Source organism: Gymnoscopelus braueri, assembly GCF_963280865.1.
Source record: "Gymnoscopelus braueri genome assembly, chromosome: 17".
NCBI classification, from domain to species: domain Eukaryota; kingdom Metazoa; phylum Chordata; class Actinopteri; order Myctophiformes; family Myctophidae; genus Gymnoscopelus; species Gymnoscopelus braueri.
Genome location: NC_137617.1, coordinates 1,005,376 through 1,024,943, shown reverse-complemented (window position 1 = coordinate 1,024,943; position 19,568 = coordinate 1,005,376). Strand labels below are relative to the sequence as shown.

The 19,568-nt window shown below is 41.2% G+C and overlaps 1 protein-coding gene across 1 annotated transcript in view; it reads right to left on the bottom strand.

The window, feature by feature from the left end:
- Positions 1-11,763, bottom strand: part of LOC308105274 (uncharacterized protein) — a 63,504-nt gene extending 51,741 nt beyond the window's left edge. Inside the window, exons 1-5 of the mRNA XM_080455918.1 lie at positions 11,727-11,763; positions 9,642-9,731; positions 5,700-5,816; positions 5,395-5,607; positions 4,001-4,100 (exon numbers count right to left, since the gene is read on the bottom strand). Coding sequence (XP_080312044.1) covers positions 4,001-4,100; positions 5,395-5,607; positions 5,700-5,816; positions 9,642-9,731; positions 11,727-11,758 — 552 coding nt within the window. The 5' untranslated portion in view covers positions 11,759-11,763. The remainder of the gene's footprint in view (positions 1-4,000; positions 4,101-5,394; positions 5,608-5,699; positions 5,817-9,641; positions 9,732-11,726) is intronic.
- Positions 11,764-19,568: the final 7,805 nt, after the last annotated feature.

Here is a 19,568-nt window from a genome sequence, read left to right as displayed (position 1 = left end):
TACGGGTACATTTGGTTCCATTTGTACACTACCAGAGTTAAGGGGAGACCTTGGAATTTCAATTTTTGAGACACACTGCCCTAGATTCAGTTTGTGTCAAACTTATGCACTCCCTAGCTTCAGTTTGAACAGTAGACTCACTCGCTAGCTTCAGTTAGAATAGCAGACTCTTCTCCATAGCTTCAGTTAGAACTCCAGACTCAATCAGCTTCCGCCGTAATCTGAAGACTCACCTCTTCAGAGCCCACCTTAGCCATAGTATTAACAGTAGCACTTACCTAACCTTTAGATTGCATTTTCATATATATTGATGTTGCCTACAGTGAGTATAGCTTAAATGTACAGATTATTAGTGTTTTCAAGTTACGTGTCATAGATTTTATAGAATAGATTATTGGTCAACCTACGTTTTTCATTAATTGTTCTATGCATAAGAAGGATAACTTGTGCTGTTAGAATTCACTCTAGATTCAGTGCATTCACACACATCAAGATGAACAGCAGAGCAAGGCAACAATCTCATAATCAGGAGCAGTTAGGGTTTAGGGTTCAGTGTCTTTCCCAAAGTCTAGTGGACACAAACCCGGGGGAACAAACAGCCACTTTACCAGAATGTATTTTATACTGCTTTACAGTATGTAATATACACCTTAAGGTATCTCTTTCAATTATATAACATGTAGCTGTTATCAATAAGATTTAAACATTTTTATTTAAGATTAAAATGATTAATGTTTAAACCGTAAAAGCGTGAAAAATATATTGATTCAGTCATGAACACTATCGTTTGATTGGACATTGAAATAAACAAGCTCTGAAAATGCACGCGATCCACTGAGCGTGGCAACTGATAGGCTGCTGGGTTAAGTGGTTGGATGGGTGGATCGCAAAATCGGTTGAAATTATCAAGTGGATTTGAGAAATGGCCTTGGGTTTAAACGAGTTAATGGTATAACAATACTGACCCTGATTTCTGGTTGATCCTGGCCTCACAGGGATGACATTACCATGGCTGTCTCTATTTTTCCACCTCTGCTTTGGTCCAGGTGCCTTTGCCTTCTTTGCTGGTGCTCTCCACTGTGACTCAGGGGGAATCATAGCATTGAAACCACTGATCAAAGCTGCTGCTTTAGCACGCTTCAGACTGCGTTCAACTTCCGCACTCAAAGCGCTTGGATCAGTCATGGTGACGGGTCACAACAAAAAACAGACAAAAACAATAAGACAAACAATGGCAAACACGCACACTCACACGCACACACACACACACAAGAGAAAGATGTGTGGTTGAGGAGGAGGGGAGGGAGAGAAGGAGGGGGGAGGGGGAGAAGGAGGGGGGAGGGAGAGAGAGAGAGCAAGAGAGAGAGAGAGGAAGAGCGCAAGAGAGAGAGAAAGAGAGAGAGTGGCTCTTAAAAGTGCCTTTTTGTTGTTTGTTGTTTGTTTCTTGTGTGGTTGTAATACAAAGCTAGAATCTGTAAGAGAAAGCAAAATATTCAGAATTTCAATGTACAATAGGAAAAAGAGACTTTAACCAGACTTCCATAATATTAATAAAGCCCAAAAGATTTCACAATACCTTTAATAGCTCCATAAACTGTAATCCCCAGATAAACTATGTGAGTGTACAGAACCGAATAGACCCTTATGGCAGTACTTCTACATGTTTTTCATGTCAAAGAAACTAATATGTAACATCTCAGTTTTAATAGCTAGATCCATAGCTCACGTGACATCACAATGAGTTGTGAGCAGGCCTGAAATGTCATCATTTTAAGCCACCTTTATTGTTGTCAATTTTTTGAGGGCACAAAGACCAAATACCAGGGCAGGAAGGGTAAATAATTAGTCTATCATAGGCAGACTATCTGCGTTGCAATAAATACTTTACAATCTGATCCATGCCTAACCCTGCACCAATCAAGGTCACTGGGGAGTAAAGAGCTGTTTATCTGTTGGCATTATCTAGGGCATTGGTTCTCAAAGTGGGGTCCGGGGTCCCTTGAGGTAATTCCAGGGGGTCCCCAGCTAAATGATAGTTAGGAACCAACCCTTGTGGGTCTGTAACTCAGAGTGTACAAATGGAACCGTTAGTGTCCATTTGGTACAAGTCTACACAGAAATGCCATTATAATGCAATAAATGCAAATAATTCATGTCAAACTGGGGGTCCCTGAAATTAAAATGGTTGAAAATCACTGTTGGAGCTGTAAAAACCTTCTTTTATATGAGGGTCTCTGGTATATCTTTTCAAATTGGGGTCCGCAGGCTAGTAAGTGTCAATTTGGAGGTCCTGGACATTAACTAGTTTGAGAACCACTGATCTAGGGCACTAAGGCCACTATGGCTTCAGGAAATGCCATGTTTTAAGGGTCTCAAGGCCAGACTGAGGGGCAACCACGGCCATCATGACCTCCCTTAAATTCCTGTCCTGGTTGTATCCCAATAACAACAAGTACCCCATAACACATTTTAATTCATTGGATAAATAGTTCCTGTTCTCAAATCTCTTTATATAACTCCTGGTAGCCTTTATAGTTAAATCCTCTGCTCCCACCCACTAATAATATATCTATGACTGGCTCATTGGATTCATTTTGGCCTCTAATCATGAAACATCCATTTGATTCATTTGATATACTCTCAAAATGGGAAACACAGATAAAGAATACATTTCGTTTTTAGTGTTGTGCAAACAAACATAGCAGATAGATTGAGTACACACTTACTAAACAAAGCCAAACTCATGTCATGTTGTTGTTGTTGTAGCTTAGCATAGCTTGGGTCTAGCCACAGTAAAACAGTATTAAAGTTATACAAACAGACCAACTTGCAACTTGCTACACACCCCAACCTGTTAGCAATAACCCAGTGTTGTGGTTCTATGATTAATGGTGGTCGTGGTGCAGATTAAACCATGTATTTGTATAAAATAATGCAAGAGGGACAATAACATTACTTACTTTCCCGGGAGAAGTCATATCGCACTGCATCATGGGTAACGCGTCGCTGACATCATGACGTCATGACGCTTCTATCCATAGATATATATATAAACAGAATCAATGTGATTGTTTACGTGCTAAATGTATCAAGAAAACATGACATCGTTTTAAGAAAACATAAATGCTGCTTTTTGCTCCAAAGCGACTGCAAAAGATTGATGCTTTTTATCTAAAAAGGCTTTAAAAGAAATCTAAAAACATTTGAAACCAGTTGGTTTCTATAAATACACTTCCGGTCTAGAGCGGATACGGAAACGCTACCTTTGTTTCCATGTATGTGGACGTGATGAGAAACCGGATGCAGTAGGCGGGATTTAATGAAAGCCAGAAACCAGGAAATTATAATTAATATTAAAATTAATATCTAATACTGGACATTTTGATAAATTAGGCATTTCAGTGCCAGAATAATTGATTTATGGACAAGCGCATCTATTATATACATATATTATAGTAAATATCGAAGTTTTGATAAAATCTTTCACACTGTCAATCATCAGCATGCGGAAGGAATATCACGTGACGTCCTGGGTTGTAAACGTTAAACAAAGGTCTCGTTCTCAACAAATACTCATCGTAAAATTACCAAAATAGTATGGAAATGCTCATAATATTTACAGGCTTCTGTGTGTGCGGGCGTGTGGTTTGGTGCGTTTTAAACAAGCTTTATTAGCGCACTTTTGAATAGCCAATGCATTACCTATGGGTGGCCGAGGAAGGCGCATTATGAAGTCGCCGGAAACGGAGCGATATGCCGTCTTTGGACCGCATTCAATGTCAATGGGTGGCCGAGGAAGGCGCATTATGAAGTCGCCGGCGGCCGAAGAAGGCACACCTTGCATTTTTGGGGGTCTGACTAAAATACAATATGTGCCTTCTTCGGAGTGAGACTGTGTTGATGAAAAAGTGATACAGATGCGTTCCAGGTCTGAATGGGTTAATTACTATATTATTAATATAGAATTGACAATTTGGGGTTTTGCTAGAAAGACAGGTACCTTCAAAGCAGGAAACTGAGAGATATTATTTTTCACTGGACTGGTGCATGTGTTCTTACGGGGCCTCTTCCAGCCGAATCTTGCTATCAAGTCACAGCGTCTGAGGAGAAAAGGCATATTATCTTTACTACATAGTAACAGTATTCCATCGCATACACACGTGGAGACAAACAGGTGACTGTTATGTAACAAAGGTGTTGTTAAATTACTTTGTCATTGTCCACCATTGCAAGTTTATAGAATCATGCTAAAACTGTGTTTAGATTTGCATAGAGCTCCAGTGCAATCCATAACAATGTGTAATTGGTGGGGGATTCCCCTTTAGACTAGTGGTTAAGACGTTTGGCTTTAGTGTCCCTTCCCGCGCGGGAGACCGGGTTTGAATCCCGGGAGTTACATAAGGGTCGAAACCGTTCATTTATTTAAAAGGAGTAGTTCACCCAAAATAAAAACTTATTTTCTATCAATTACACACCCCATGAAGCCTTGAATTTGTGGAGATTTGTTTGTTTTTGTCGCATTCCTGAGCTAATCATTTGATGACCGGCGGAAAGTCGCTAATATATCCGGTAGGAGACTCAAAGGAGTCCCTTTGAGTCTCCTACCGGAAATACTCCCGGTCATCAAATTATAATAATATGTTTTGGGTGAACTATTCCTTTAATGTGAACATGGTACATATAAAGCCAGGTCATGCAACACTATAGTTCTTACTTAAACATAAGCAGGAGACTTAATGCCTTCACTCAGTACCAACAGTCTACTGAGATGATTGCAGGCTGTGATGTCACTTCCTCAAGTGACATTGCATGCAGTCAGTAAGGTGTAAAGTAACTAAGTACATTTACTCAAGTACTGTACTTAAGTACACTTTTGAGGAATTTTTACTTTTCTGGAGTATTTCCCATTTTCAATACTTTTACTTCTACTCCACTAAGACAAATATCGTACTTTTACTCCACTACAATTATTTGACAGCTTTAGTTACTAGTTACTTTGCAGATATAAATTATTACATTATAAAACATAAATTAAACACTTTAGCCCTATTTTATACATAGGCTATTTGAAAAAAGCTGATCTACAAGCTCACAACGCGTCGCGACACGTTGTGAGCTTGTAGATCTGCTATTTTCAAACATTTTAGTACTTTTACTTTTGGTACTTCAGTATATTTTGAAGCCAATACTTTTGTACTTTTACTCAAGTAACATTTTGACTTGTAACAGAGTCTTTTTTTTATTGTGGTATTGCTACTTTTACTAAAGTAAAATATCTGAGTACTTCTTCCACCACTGCATGCAGTCAGAACTCCAAAAGTAAATGGAAAAACAAAAAGAGGCACCACCCCTGTGGCCATTACATTTACCAACTGACTGTTTCAAGCTTTTTACCTCGTCTCAGTTGAGTTCTGTGTTCTGTCGACTGTTTTGGCGACTTGAGCATCAGTTAGTTTGTGTGTTCTGTCGACTGTTTTGTCAACTTCAGCGTTAGTTAATTTCTGTGTTCTGTCGACTGTTTTGTCAACTTCAGCGTTAGTTAATTTCTGTGTTCTGTCGACTGTTTTGTCATCTTCAGTATCGTCCGGGCCTTGCAGATGGAGTGGTCTGTTACGAAAGAAACAAATTGCGTCATACTGAGTGAAACAGCTTCAGGTATAACACTGTGAAACAACACAACTTAATAAAGATCTTCTTACCTCACTGTCTCAGTTAATGCCTGTGTTCTGTCCTCTGTTCTGACCAAGGCCGTGGGAAGTAGGAGAACTGAGGGTGCTGCAGCAACCACTGGCGGCTGGTACAAGACTTGCACAATTCTGAATAAAAAATTAATGAATAATTGTTGCTCATGTTCATATTGTGGTATGTTTGTATTTCAGTGAGTAGTTCATAGTGGATCTTGGATTCCAAATTTACAGGCCAGATGTTGGAGAAATAACCAAGTTTAGGCCTACTGTAGGCCTCACGTGACAACACACTTCTTGTTGCAAAGAGGAACAGAGCAGCATAAGACAACGGCCATGCAAAAGCTACTTTTGTATTTCTTTATGCATCCATGAAAAAAGAACAAAACATAGAGGATCAGATTCAGAATTCATGGTGATGATGACAACACAGGTTTTGTAGATAATGTCTATTTGCACGCCTACATTCACTGGACAGGTGTGTAGGAGAGGAACAGTTAACACTGGAAGAGAATAGTCCCACACACTGATAAATGAGGGCCAGTGTCTTCAATAACATACACTTTTATTAACCCATTAAGACCGGGACCACATCTGCGGCAGTGGCTCAGGGGTAGAGTGGCCGGGTAGAGTGAACTGGAAACCGCAAGATTCCCAGTTCGATCCCGGGCTGGGGGGCTCCCCCAGAGTTTGATTGATTGATGTACTTTATTTAGTAAGACATGAGAACAGAACATGACAGTACATGGAAGTACAAATTCACAATACAAGGTCTACTAAACTGGAAAGCTCATTAAGCACTAAGCTTGTTTAAGATGAGATCCCCATGCACACAAATCATGATGACATATAAGAGACAGACAGATATACACGCTACTATACAGAATGTCATACAATCAGTTTACAGGTTACTGGTATGAAAAGTGAAAAATATGTACAAAAGAAGAAAGAGAGAGGGGGGGGGTAGGTTAGGTTAGGACATGGGGTAGGTTAGGACTTGGGCAGGGGCCATTTTTGAATTGCAGCCTCCTGAAGGTGTATCTTTAGGGCAGTTTTGAAAGTGAGTAGGGTTTTACACTCCTTTACTCCTTTTGGTAGGGCATTCCACATTTTTGATGAATAGCATGAGAACGAGTTCATTCCCTTTGTTGAGCCAAATCTGGGTTGAACATGATTTGTGGAGCTGCCTCTGGTGTTATGATCATGGACTTCATTAACATTTTGGAAGTATTTTGACAAATACAGGGGGATCCCAATGTTGTGGTGTATCTTGAAGACCAGGCCCATAGCAAGTTGCTGTACTCTGTCCTCAACCCTAAGCCATCCAATCCTAGCAAAATGAGCAGGGGTTAGATGGGTTTTGTGATTGAGGCCAAGAAGTAGCCTTACAAGTTTGTTTTGGGATGTTTGGAGCCTTGTTTTTAAGGCCTTGGAGTTGTTGTGATCATAATGACCTTGTATGAGGGCCCCTGCCAGAATCTTCAGAGTATTCTTACTGACTAGACGATCAATCCTCCACAAATAGCGTGTTGTTTGGTTGACCTTTTTGATCGTTCTTTCGGCGTTTTTGTTACCGGAGAGGTTTGCCTCCAAGATGGAACCCAGGTAGGTAATTTCCTCCTTTCTTGTGATAACATCATCACCCACTTTGATCGTGAAACTCTCAGCCTTGCTAAGGTTCAGAATCAGAATCAGAATCAGTTTTATTGTCACATCACAGGTTTACAAGGTAAAAAAGTGGGTGAAATTATTTTTTGTACATCGTTCCCAGGTTAGGACTGGACCCAAAGAGGATGGATTCAGTTTTACCCAGGTGTAATGAAAGTTTGTTGTCAGAGAGCCAGATGCAGATCTTGTTGAGTTCAGTGCTGAGAGTTTTCTCAACCTGCAGCCTGTCCCTGTCCGAGACCAGCAGAGCCGAGTCATCTGCGAACAGGAACAGTTTGCAGTCGCAAGCTGAAGACATATCATTCACATATATCAGGAACAGTAAAGGTCCTAGTATACTTCCTTGAGGAACACCACAAGTCACTGGGAGGGGAGGGGACTGGGTGCCGTTTACTTCCACCACTTGCTCCCTCCCTTCCAGGTACGATCTCATCCAGTTTACCGACGTATCATCAAAACCTATTGCTTTGAGCTTATTGATCATAATTGGGTGATTAACGGTGTCAAAGGCCTTCTGGAGGTCCAGCATGACCATGCCGCAATATTTGCCCTTGTCAACATCTTGTTTGATAGAGTCGTTCAAATAGAGAAGGCATGTGTCAGTGGAGTGGTTTGTTCTGAAACCAGATTGGAATTTGTAAATTAGATTGTTCTCTGCAAGGTACTTATCGACCTGTTCATAGACAATTTTTTCCATGACTTTCGAGATGGAGCTAAGAATAGAAATAGGGCGGTAGTTGCCAGGGTCTAATTGTTAGTGTCGAAGTGTCCTTGAGCAAGACGCTGAACCCCTAATTGCTCCCGATGAGCAGGTTGGTGCCTTGCATTGGTTTCCTCCGCCATCGGTGTATGAATGAATGGGTGAATGTAATGCACAATCTATGTAAAGCGCTTTGGATAATAGCGCTATACAAATTTACCATTTACATCTGTGTAACAACTTTAACCATTATTTTATACTTTGGCTATTCAAAAATAGCAGATATACAAGCTCATAGCGTGGCGAGCTTGTAGATCTACTTATAGAAAAATCGTGAAAATGTGTGATATATATATTTTTTACGTGTTTTTTTTACTCAAATCTTTGCTTCTGGGGGGTTCCTGGATCAACATATTTTGAGATGGGGGTCCGCGGCCAAATACATTTAATTTTGGAGGTCCTTGACATGAAAAAGTTTGAGAACCACTGATATAGAAACATACGTTTTTCAAAAAGAACTGTAGGATTTAGAAGACATTTGTAAAATCAAGATTTGAGTTACAAATGTTCGCTTTAAAAAAGAAATCTTAATATGACACAGATGCGTTCCTGGTCTGAATGGGTTAATGCAACATTGTGGTGACGTCTAAACCTGTTTGAGGAGCAGAGATTAACACACACAGAGACATGAACAGCTGAACAACTGGATATGACATTTCATGCACTGCCACTGTACAGTAGGCCTAAATTCATATTAATTATTATTTTAATGATCCATTGCCTGTGAATACCAAGTGGTCGATGGTCTTATCAATAATATATGTTGTACATTCATGGCAGCTAATGCATAGCTGTATAATGTGTGTCTATCGTTTGTGCTTCCCTTAGAATGGCTGATATGCCATACAAGACACACACACACCACACACACACACACACACACACACACACACACACACACACACACACACACACACACACACACACACACACACACACACACACACACGCCATTCTAGCAAAGTTTGTGTTATCAGATCATCATCTGCTTTGTGAGTAAATAATAGTGTCAGTTATTCAACACGTCGGCCCTCATTTATGTCCGGGTAGCTCAGTCAGTAGAGCACTCGCCTTTCTACTACGCGGTAATGGGGTTTGATCCCGGACCGGACCCCACCAACCCAGCGTATGGCTTGGATACAAGTACTGGGAGCTGATGGTAGGTGTTGTGCTCCACCTCAGCAATCCATCTCCCAGGGGTCTAGAGTATGGGGTTCTCAACCTTTTCAGGCCGCGACCCCCCAAAATCATTATATTTGAACTGGGGACCACCTAAAATCATCATATTTTAACTGGGTCCGCCCCCAAACACACTCACACACCCTGACAAACACTTGGAATTGTAGGAGTTGAAGTATTACATTTCGTTTGACTCAGTTCCACAGATACATACTGTCCCTGACTCCCTTCACTGTCAACTGGCTATGAGCTTGTACAGTATATCTGCTATTTTTGAATAGCCAAAGAAATCTAAAATGACACAGATGCGTTCCCGGTCTTAATGGGTTAAGGACATTAACCCCTCTTACATGAAACATGGTCCTACAGCCATGGTTTTGGAGACTTCAGCGTTGAGCATTATCTCCTCTTTGACGTCCGGGCCTCGTGGACGGAGCGCTCTGTTTTGAAAGAGACACATAGTATCCCGTCCCGGGTCCCCGTCTCTCCAGCTCTTCAGTAAAGTAGTAAGTAGTCGAAAATACATCATCAGATGAACCAATTTTTCAGCTTCAATTTTATAGTGTTTCAATTAAATGTCTATTTTGTGTTTGTTTGTTTCATTACTTCCAATTTCACTTGTTCATCTTGTATCCTGTATGAGTTCTCTCTCCTGATTGGATGAAAGTGATATCCTGACCTGAAAATGCTTTTTCTGTTCACTGAAGAGCTGGAGAGACAGGTAGCCCTGGTCCAGAGTGTTAGTGAGTTCTCTCTAACGCCCTGCCAGGCGCTCGGCTCTGCTCATAGACAAGGAACTCACCAACGCTCTGGACCAGGGCTAGAGAGACAGGGAGACCCCTGTTACTAATTACTTAGTAATTCAACCTCTTCACACACTCATTTTAGTCATTTCCCTCCTCTCAGTTATTTATTAACCTTGCATCACCAGACTTTCCACCACGGAGGAAAGCCTGGTATTCGTTATTAAATGGCCCGTGTGATCCGGTCTAGGCCACACCCACTGGGAAAAAAATATGAAAAAAACCCTGTGGTTCCGGGTGACGGGTGTGTGGGTTCCGTTTTTCGGTGCCGCTTTGTTTTGGTTCCCCTGTAAGCATTTAAATGCTAAATGCTTAGTTATTTTAGATCTCCTTTTAAAACATTCTGTTTTGTAATAATAAGTAGGTCTAATATGCCACCCAATTTAATAATATAATGTAATATGGAGTATGCTAAGGTGTCTCATCATCGTCTTGGGTCATCGTTCTGCTATTGCGGCTATTGTTATTGAAGTACATCAAATGACATGTGAATGCATATGAGCTGAGTCAATATAACGCCTCATCATCGCCTTGGGTCATCTTTCTAATTCATTAACATGCTAATCCATCCTAATGTAAACTTGGACTCTGTGTATTCTATTCTTTCTAATATTGGTGATATTTCTGGCATGTTCACTATTCAGAGTAAAGCAGAGAGAGAGAGCATGAGGAGGCTGACAGTGCAAGGAGAGCAGCTGGCATGGAGGTGAAGACATCACAACAGTCTTAATGTCTCACTCCCAAGTGTCCTGAAACTTAGCAGCCCTGATTACTATAACACACACACACACACACACACACACACACACACACACACACACACACCCACCCACCAAGGGATCCTTACCTAATTGTCTCAAACACTAAAATAAAATATGCGTTATTTATTTTTAGCTCTGGCAGATTCATCTGGTTCAATAAAGGATCATAAATAACAGTGTTGTGTCGTCCATTACACTGTTGTTTGTAATTTGTAGAGTAGCTACAGAAGAAGAAACATGACTGTCATATCATGACAGTCATGGCGCAACGTGTTCCTGGTTTTGGACGTTTCTCCATTTACAACCCGTTCATCTACATAAACGTTCAGATTTCAAATATAAAGTGCTGACCCCACGGCCATGGATGTTACAAGTTGAAACGGGCAGGTCTAAGTATACCCATATCTAGCTTATTGTTCAATAAAAAGCATTTTAATCCGAACGGTGGTTATTTTCTCATGATGCATCAGAGTGCAATACACCTCCCAACCGATAGGGTCGCGTGGTTGAAAGCATGAAGGAAATGTTGAGAAAATGGCCACCGATCGGATTAAAATGCTTTTTATTGGACAATACGGAAGATACGGGTACTTAGACCCAGGCGTTTTAACTTGTTACATCCGTGGCGGTGGGGTCAGCACTTTATATTTGACATCTGAACATTTATGTAGATGTACTGGTTATGAATGGAAAAATGTCCAAAACCAGGAACACGTTGGGCCAAGACGCTTGTGACAGACGAGCGTGATGTGAACCATGGCTACTACAGAACATAATCTACTTATTGTTTTACAGAGCTTTTAGTGTAGCTCGGTATTTATGCATCTAAAAGAGGTTTTTTAAAGCAGTTTGTGGTTTCAACGTGTCTTACCTCATCTGCTTCATAACGTTAGGGTTATTCATAGGTTTATAGTCATAGAGTTACAAATAAGGTTATAGTTCTATAAAGAGCTACTTCACACCACAGAATCATGAGGGGGAAGTATTTGACGGTTGCACACATTTGGTCCGTTCACAACACTGGTCCGACTGAACCTCGCGGTCATCTGGCTTTAGTTCCGCAGAACCCACTCTGAAAAATGAAAACACACACACACACACACACACACACACACACACACACACACACACACACACACACACACACACACACACACACACACACACACACACACACACACACACAGATGTTTGGAGCAAGGAAAGCAATAGGCTCTATGCACAGCAGCCATATTGGAAAGAAATTGGTTCTTCCTTCCTTCACAGGTGTTACCAATGATACTAAAGAAGGGCTCTGTTCCATTCTGGTCAGGGTGCTGATATCGTGCTAATATATATATATATATACACAACTAAAGTTTACCTACATATCAAGCATATGATAAGCCCAATATGATTCTGCACAGAATTCAGCTAAGATAAAAGTGATATTCCCAAACTTACTGTAAAAGCAGCCAGAGAGCGATCCGGACGGAGAGGTAGAAATGCCACAGCAGCCAGGAGAGATCAATGCAAAATGAGTAAATGACACGGGGTGGATGGGACATACCACTAGGTTAAAATAGGATATTATGGGACATTTAAACATTTAAAATGCTCTCACCCAGAGTGGGCATGCACACACACACACACACACACACACACACACACACACACACACACACACACACACACACACACACACACACACACACACACACACACACACACACACACACACACACACACTTTGATTCTGGCACACACACTCAAAAAAAAAATCTCTCTTTCTGAGAGAATGGGAATGTTACTCTTTTACTGTCGCTTTATGTCTGGATAAACTCCAGTCCAATGCAATAAAAAATGTCCGGGGGGGGGGGGGGGGGGCAGGCCCCCCGCTTGGGAGCGTGTTCAGTATGCCCCCCCCCCTGGAAAAAAAATCTCCTGTTATCGGATGGTCTGAGGTTGGCAGGTATGAGCTGAAGAGCTGATTAAGAATCCTTTTTCCGATAGTGTCAGCGCCCCCTAGTGGCCAAGTTATTCAAGAAATCTCGTAACCCTAATTTTCAGAACCATATGTCCGTGTGTGAGGAAAGTTATATTGGCACGTCCGGGGTGAAGAGCTGATCGAAAATCCGTTGTCCGATTGTTTTGGCGCCCCCTAGGGGCCGAGATAATAGTGAAAAACGGTTTAAAAGGAGTATAAACAAAATTGGACACCAGATCCTGGGTCAGCACGCCGCCCCGAACGCGCCCATATAACTCTCCTCACACACGGCCTTACCATTCTCCTTAATTGGCTAGGGTCAAGAATCAAGCTATAACACACAATAAATTGTTCTAACTCTACAACGATAGGTTTTTAGAATCCGCCTTTCGGATATGTTGTACAGCTCACCAAGGCGCACGCGTGGATGTCTTCGTCTTTCTCGTACGACACTCCCACCCAGAGTCCTGCACTTTCAGGGAGCCTCATAGAGGGTAAGACCTTTAGGCCATACTGAATGAAAACTTTGAAAAACTAACTTCTCGTAAGAATGTCAGACCGGGACACCGAGGGCATCCACGCGTGCGCCTTGATGAGCTGTACGACATATCCGAAAGGCCGATTCCAAGACCTTATCGTTATCGAGATACAACGCAAAATAGAAAGCCCCTTGACCCCAGCCAATTGATATTTCTCCCCCCCACACACAGACTACACCCCCCCACCCCACAGAGTATCCCCCTCCCTCCCCCATCAAGAAAAAAAGAAAAGAAAAGGCAAACAGCATAGATTCAACATTGATTCAATGTTGGCATTTCAATCATTAAATTCGACCACAATACAACGTTGATTCAGTGACATCTTTTCAACATTTAAGGTTGATCCACCATCAATCTTCAACCTTAACCAAAAATCTAAATTTTTGACCATATTTCAACGTTGATTTAACATCTTTTGCTATCTAGGTCAACTCCTACAATTCCAAGTGCTTATCAGGGTGGGGGCTCCCCAGTTCTAATATGATTATTTTGGGGGGTCACGGCTTGAAAAGGTTGAGAACCACTGCTATATAGCACCTGTCTTAAAGATGCTAAATAGCACCTTTATCAAATGGTGCTATATATTTATATAATTATTAGAGGTATGTAAACTAATCAGAAGAACCCGTAAAGAACCATACAGGAGCTGAACAGGTTCTCTGTATGGTGGTGTTATAAAGCACCTCAACCACTGAAGAACCGATTCACCTTGCTAAACTAATGGCCGAAGTCATTTTTTGAGGAAAATTATATTTTTGCCTAAGTCAGCTCCTCATGACACTGGCCACCTCTGGTAACCTATCTCCTAATTGAAAAGTATCATGCTGTTCACTCCCCTTTTAGTATAATGGCCTAACTCCCTAGTGTTAGGCCACATGGTTTTGTGACTTAAGCCAAATTATTTACTGATTTAGACAATTTTGTATTTTTTTTTGCTTTTTATTTTGGCCTAAGTCAGATTTAATCCTATTTAAACCTATTTAAATCTCTTATGTTACATAACTGACAGACAGTTGGTGCCTCATTACTGACAACACCCAACACAAATAAACCGCATACAGCATATCAAACATACCCAACTCAAATAAACCGCTTGCAGCGAATCAAACATACCCAAGGCTGTGCTCTCCATTCTCTCTGCCCCTCGGGATGACCGCAGTGGCGTGTTTGTTTTGCTAGCGCATGAGGCTAAGGCCATAATGAGTATGTGAGTTCGGGGGAAAAGCCGACGTTTGATGGGTACATTAGTGCAAGTGTAAATATGATGGACAAATATGTCAAGACTGGGGATGTGAGTTGGTTTGGTGGAGGGAGGAGGGAGGGGGTTGTGCAACAGCCACATTGTCAGCTAACCACTGTAGCTTTGAGGGAGAGGAGAGGAGAGGAGAGGAGAGGAGAGGAGAGGAGAGGGGAGGGGAGGGGAGAGGAGAGGAGAGGAGAGGAGAGGAGAGGAGTGGAGAGGAGTGGAGTGGAGTGGAGTGGAGAAGTCACACTATGAAGAGGGAGAACACTATTTAAACCTATTATATCTTATTGCGAACGCGGAAGGAGGCCGCGCCTCCGACCAAGTGGAGCTTACTATGTAACTCTGCGTGGGCTGTGTGTCTCTCTGTCCGTCTGTGTTCACCTCTCATTGGCTGCATGCACCCATGTGACTCACATGCGTGCACTGCCTGTAAGCAGCCACCGAGTGCGCCAGAGTGCAGGAATTTAGCCAATGCTCTGATTACAATGCACAACAGCCTGCCCCCCACACACACACACACACACACACACACACACACACACACACACACACACACACAGTCAATGTTCTCTCTCCATGACGGTGAAATAACACGGATTACAAGTCCGTAAATACACAATATTTTCGAGCTGCGTTCGCTTCCCGCGTTCGCGCGTCTTACTTGTATATTATATTATATGTTGTTATCTCCCTGTGTCACTCCAGAGCCCACAGCCCTCTGTTTTCTTGGCTCTATCATGCTGACAAAACCCTGACAGCCTGAAGCCCGATATATGCTTCATCGTAAAATGGTGTCGTGCTCTGAAAATACCTGATATACAAGCTCACACCGCGTCACTGATGCAACGTATTGTGAGCTTGTATATCGTCTGTTTTCACCGCACGACCCCATCGTATGATGGAGTGTAAATAAGGCTTTAGGAAGTCAGACGCTGGGCTCAAACTGTGTGTAATGTTTGTGGAGGCCTGTAGGGATCTGTAATCTCTACAACAACCACATGACTTCATAGCAGAGGAACTCACACACTGCCTATGTAAACGATGCGTGCGTGCGTGCGTGCGTGTGATTTGTAGCACATGTTGTCAATTGAAGTGGCATGCACCTTTAACTCTAGCTTAGAGACTCTAGCTTAAAATTCTGTGCAATCTCTTCTTCTACTACCGCCAGATATGGGTATTTGTCCAAGATTACCTGACTTTACATGTTGTACAGCTCCTTTTAAATATTTGTGTCCTTGTCTTATATCTTTTATGTGGACATAATACATTATTAAATGTGTGTGTGAGTGTGTGTGTGTGTGTGTGTGTGTGTGTGTGTGTGTGTGTGTGTGCGTGCGTGCGTGCGTGCGTGCGTGCGTGCGTGCGTGCGTGCGTGCGTGCGTGCGTGCGTGCGTGCGTGCGTGCGTGCGTGCGTGCGTAAGTCAATTTGTGGAAGATAGGGTAAGGGGAAATGTGACATTTAATGAATAGCAGTATGGGTTTATGCCAAGGAGGAGCACTACAGACGTAATGTTCACCCTGAGAGTGTTGATGGAGAAGTATAGAGAAGGTCGGAAGAAGTTACACTGTGTCTTTGTGGACCTAGAGAAAGCATATGATAGAGCGTCGAGAGAGGAAGTGTGTTATCCTAATCTTCTAACGATTAGAGGATCAGCCCAGGTTAGAAGGTTTGGGGATAAAGCAAGAGAGGCGAGGTTGAGATGGTTTGGAAATGTGTAAAGTAGGAATGAGGGGTACATTATAAGGATGCTGAAGATGGAGCTGCCACACAGGCAGGAGGTCAAGAGGAAGGTTTTGGATGCGGTGAGAGAGGACATGCAGGTGGCTGAGTGAGGAAGATGCAGTAAACAGTGTGGCGCCCCCTGATGGGAATTAGCTGAAAGAAGAAGACTTTTTTATAACATTACAGAAAACAGATTTTTTTTAAAGCATTCGTAAATGATAATACAGATCCTAATGTGGAAGGTCAAACTTCATACAGGCTGAGAGGTGAGTTGAGGTAAAACGATACAGATTTAAATTTAGTGTGTGTCTGTTATGAAGTAATCTCTCAAGAACAGATTCTGCTCTCCGCTTGAATCTGTCGGGGGGGTTCGTCATATCGCGTACGCACTGGCCTACAAGTGGGCGTACCTTCAGAGCAGGAAGCAGGCCACGCTATACCCAATCAATATGTAGTGGGCGGGATTTACGTGTGTACCGATCCTTCCCCACTAGAAACAAACCGAAACTAATTTAACAATAGCGTCCGCGGAGCAGACAAAACCACGGAAAGATATTCACATTTTAACTTGCTCTTTCATCATAGAAACAAGTGGGCTTATAACCAAAACGATCCATGTTCTCTGGGAGAAGTGGTGTTAGTGTTCCGTGTAATATTGTTAGTGGGAATGAAAACATAGTCGCACCACCGGAAGTGAAAGGCTGAAGGCAGACCGGGTGCAGCACCCCCTGAAAATAATGTATGAAAAATAATAATAATAATAATAATAATAATAATAAATAAATACAATTATTAAAAATATTTCCGTTTGTTGTTGGTCGTTATTTGGGTGGGGGGATTTAGTGCAATATGTGTTCTGGAACCAAATTAATAGAATTAAAGTAACAAAAAAAAAAAAACGTAAAAAAACGTTTGCACGCGCGTACGCTCCTCGCGTACGCGCGTGCATGGGCGCGCATACAGCACCCGTACCCTAAAACATCTTCCCGCGGCTATGGGCCGCCCAGCACACACACACAGCCTCTCATGCTCACTCACACACGATACACAACACAGTGAAGCCAGTGTCGCCCCCTCATCAGGTGTAGTATAATGAGTAACATTGTACAGCTATTTTTGCACTAGTTTGGCTGCAGCCTCTTGCACAATAAGACCCCACCCTCCATCAAATTCTACTAAAGGTTGGTCTCCAGAAATAGCCTCAGACACAGGTTTCCTTTCAGCTGAGAGAATGACTCTCCTTGCAGTGAGGCTGCTCTGGTCTGGCACTGATTGTCCAGAATCCAGTGTTTATCCTGGATTGATTCCACATTCTGGAGAGGAGAGGAGAGGAGAGGAGAGGAGAGGAGAGGAGAGGAGAGGAGAGGAGAGGAGAGGAGAGCAGAGGAGAGGAGAGGAGAGGAGAGGAGAGGAGAGGATTAAGGGTAATTATCTAACATTTGAAGACTTACAAATAAAAGCATTTAAGCATTTATCGTACAATGAGAGAGAAGAAGGTGACAATATTTCACTCAACTTTGACAAAACAGTGAAACTGCAGATTCAACCTGTGACCTCTGGGTGAAGGGGCAGACTCTACTACTTTATTATGTATGCATGTGTTGCATTTACACCTGCACATACTGATACACTATTGTTAAAATGAAGCTACGCAAAACTCACCAGAACACATATTTTCTCGGCTCAGTTTCTCGGCCTCAAGTGGCTCAGGGTGGAGGAGAGAGTGTCACATATTAAACTGTATGGTTGCTATGCATCCTATGTGTATAACGCATCATGAACATACTTATAATGCATTATAATCTGCTCATAACCCTGTATAATCAGATTTATAAGAGCTCATAAATACTCATAATGCTTTATAACCATAACCATATCACATTATAAAGCTTGTTATAATGACTTATAAGTTCAAGTATAAATACATTGTATTATGCTTATAACACTTGATGATTACAGTTATAAATATTCATAACAATGTATAATGCAATCATAACACATTATAGAGCATGTTATAATGACTTATAATGTCAAGTATTATAATACTTCATAATTGCTACCCACTTGGTAACACTTGCTATGCAACCCAAAATGTATTCTCATAGTTATAATCCATTATAATTAATCCTTTATTATCACTGTTATAATGCATTATAATCACAGTTATAATGCATTATAAGTGACAATAAGGCATTATAACAGTGATTAAAATGCGTTATGACAGTGAGTATAAGGCATTTTAGACGTTATAATACAGCATTATTAAATGATCATAAAGTAACAAATGGCTACTTATAATAACTTATGATCATAGTGTAATGCATTATAACAGTAATTATAAAGCATTATAACAGTGATTTAAAGGCAATAAAAATGTAAAAATACTACCTTATAAAATGATCATAATGTCACAAATGTTCACTTTATAATAACTTATAATCACAGTATAACGCCTTATAAGTGATAATAAGGCATTATAAACGTGATAATACAGCCTTATAAAATGATAAAGTAACACATGACCACTTATAATAACTTGTAATCGTATTATAATGCATTATAATAATACATTATAATGGTTATGACACATTATAACAGTGATAATAAAGCATTATCAATTGATTATAATGGATTATAACTATGAGAATTAATTTGGGATGCATAGCAACTGTTACCAATTTGGCAGCAATTATGAAGTATTATAACACTTGATACTTATAAGTAATTATAAAAGGCCTTATAATGTGTTATGGTTATGGTTATAAAGCATTATGAGTATTTATGAGCTCTTATAAATCTGATTATACAGGGTTATGAGCAGATTATAATGCCTTATAAGTATGTTCATGATGTGTTATACACATAGGATGCATAGCAAGTGCTACCAAATGTATTTATGATCCACATGATTTTGAACAAGGTGGAATCCAAATATCTAGTTGCACACTTTGTACGTAGCAGATTCAAAAGCTGTATTGAAAAATACTCAACGTTATATTCTACAGCAGTCATGTGGAATGGTTATACACTTAGTTACTTCAAGTCCTCCATAAAGAGCTGGCTGAATAGCAGCTGGACCGAACCATCAATTAGTAGAGTTCCTTTTACAGTAGCCTTGTTGTTCTTCGATATTTGACTTGTCTTGTACATTCACATCATGTATTTAGGGTTTACACACGTTTGCACTGAAGGACCTCAATCAATCAATCAATCAATCAATCAATCAAGCAAGCAAGCAA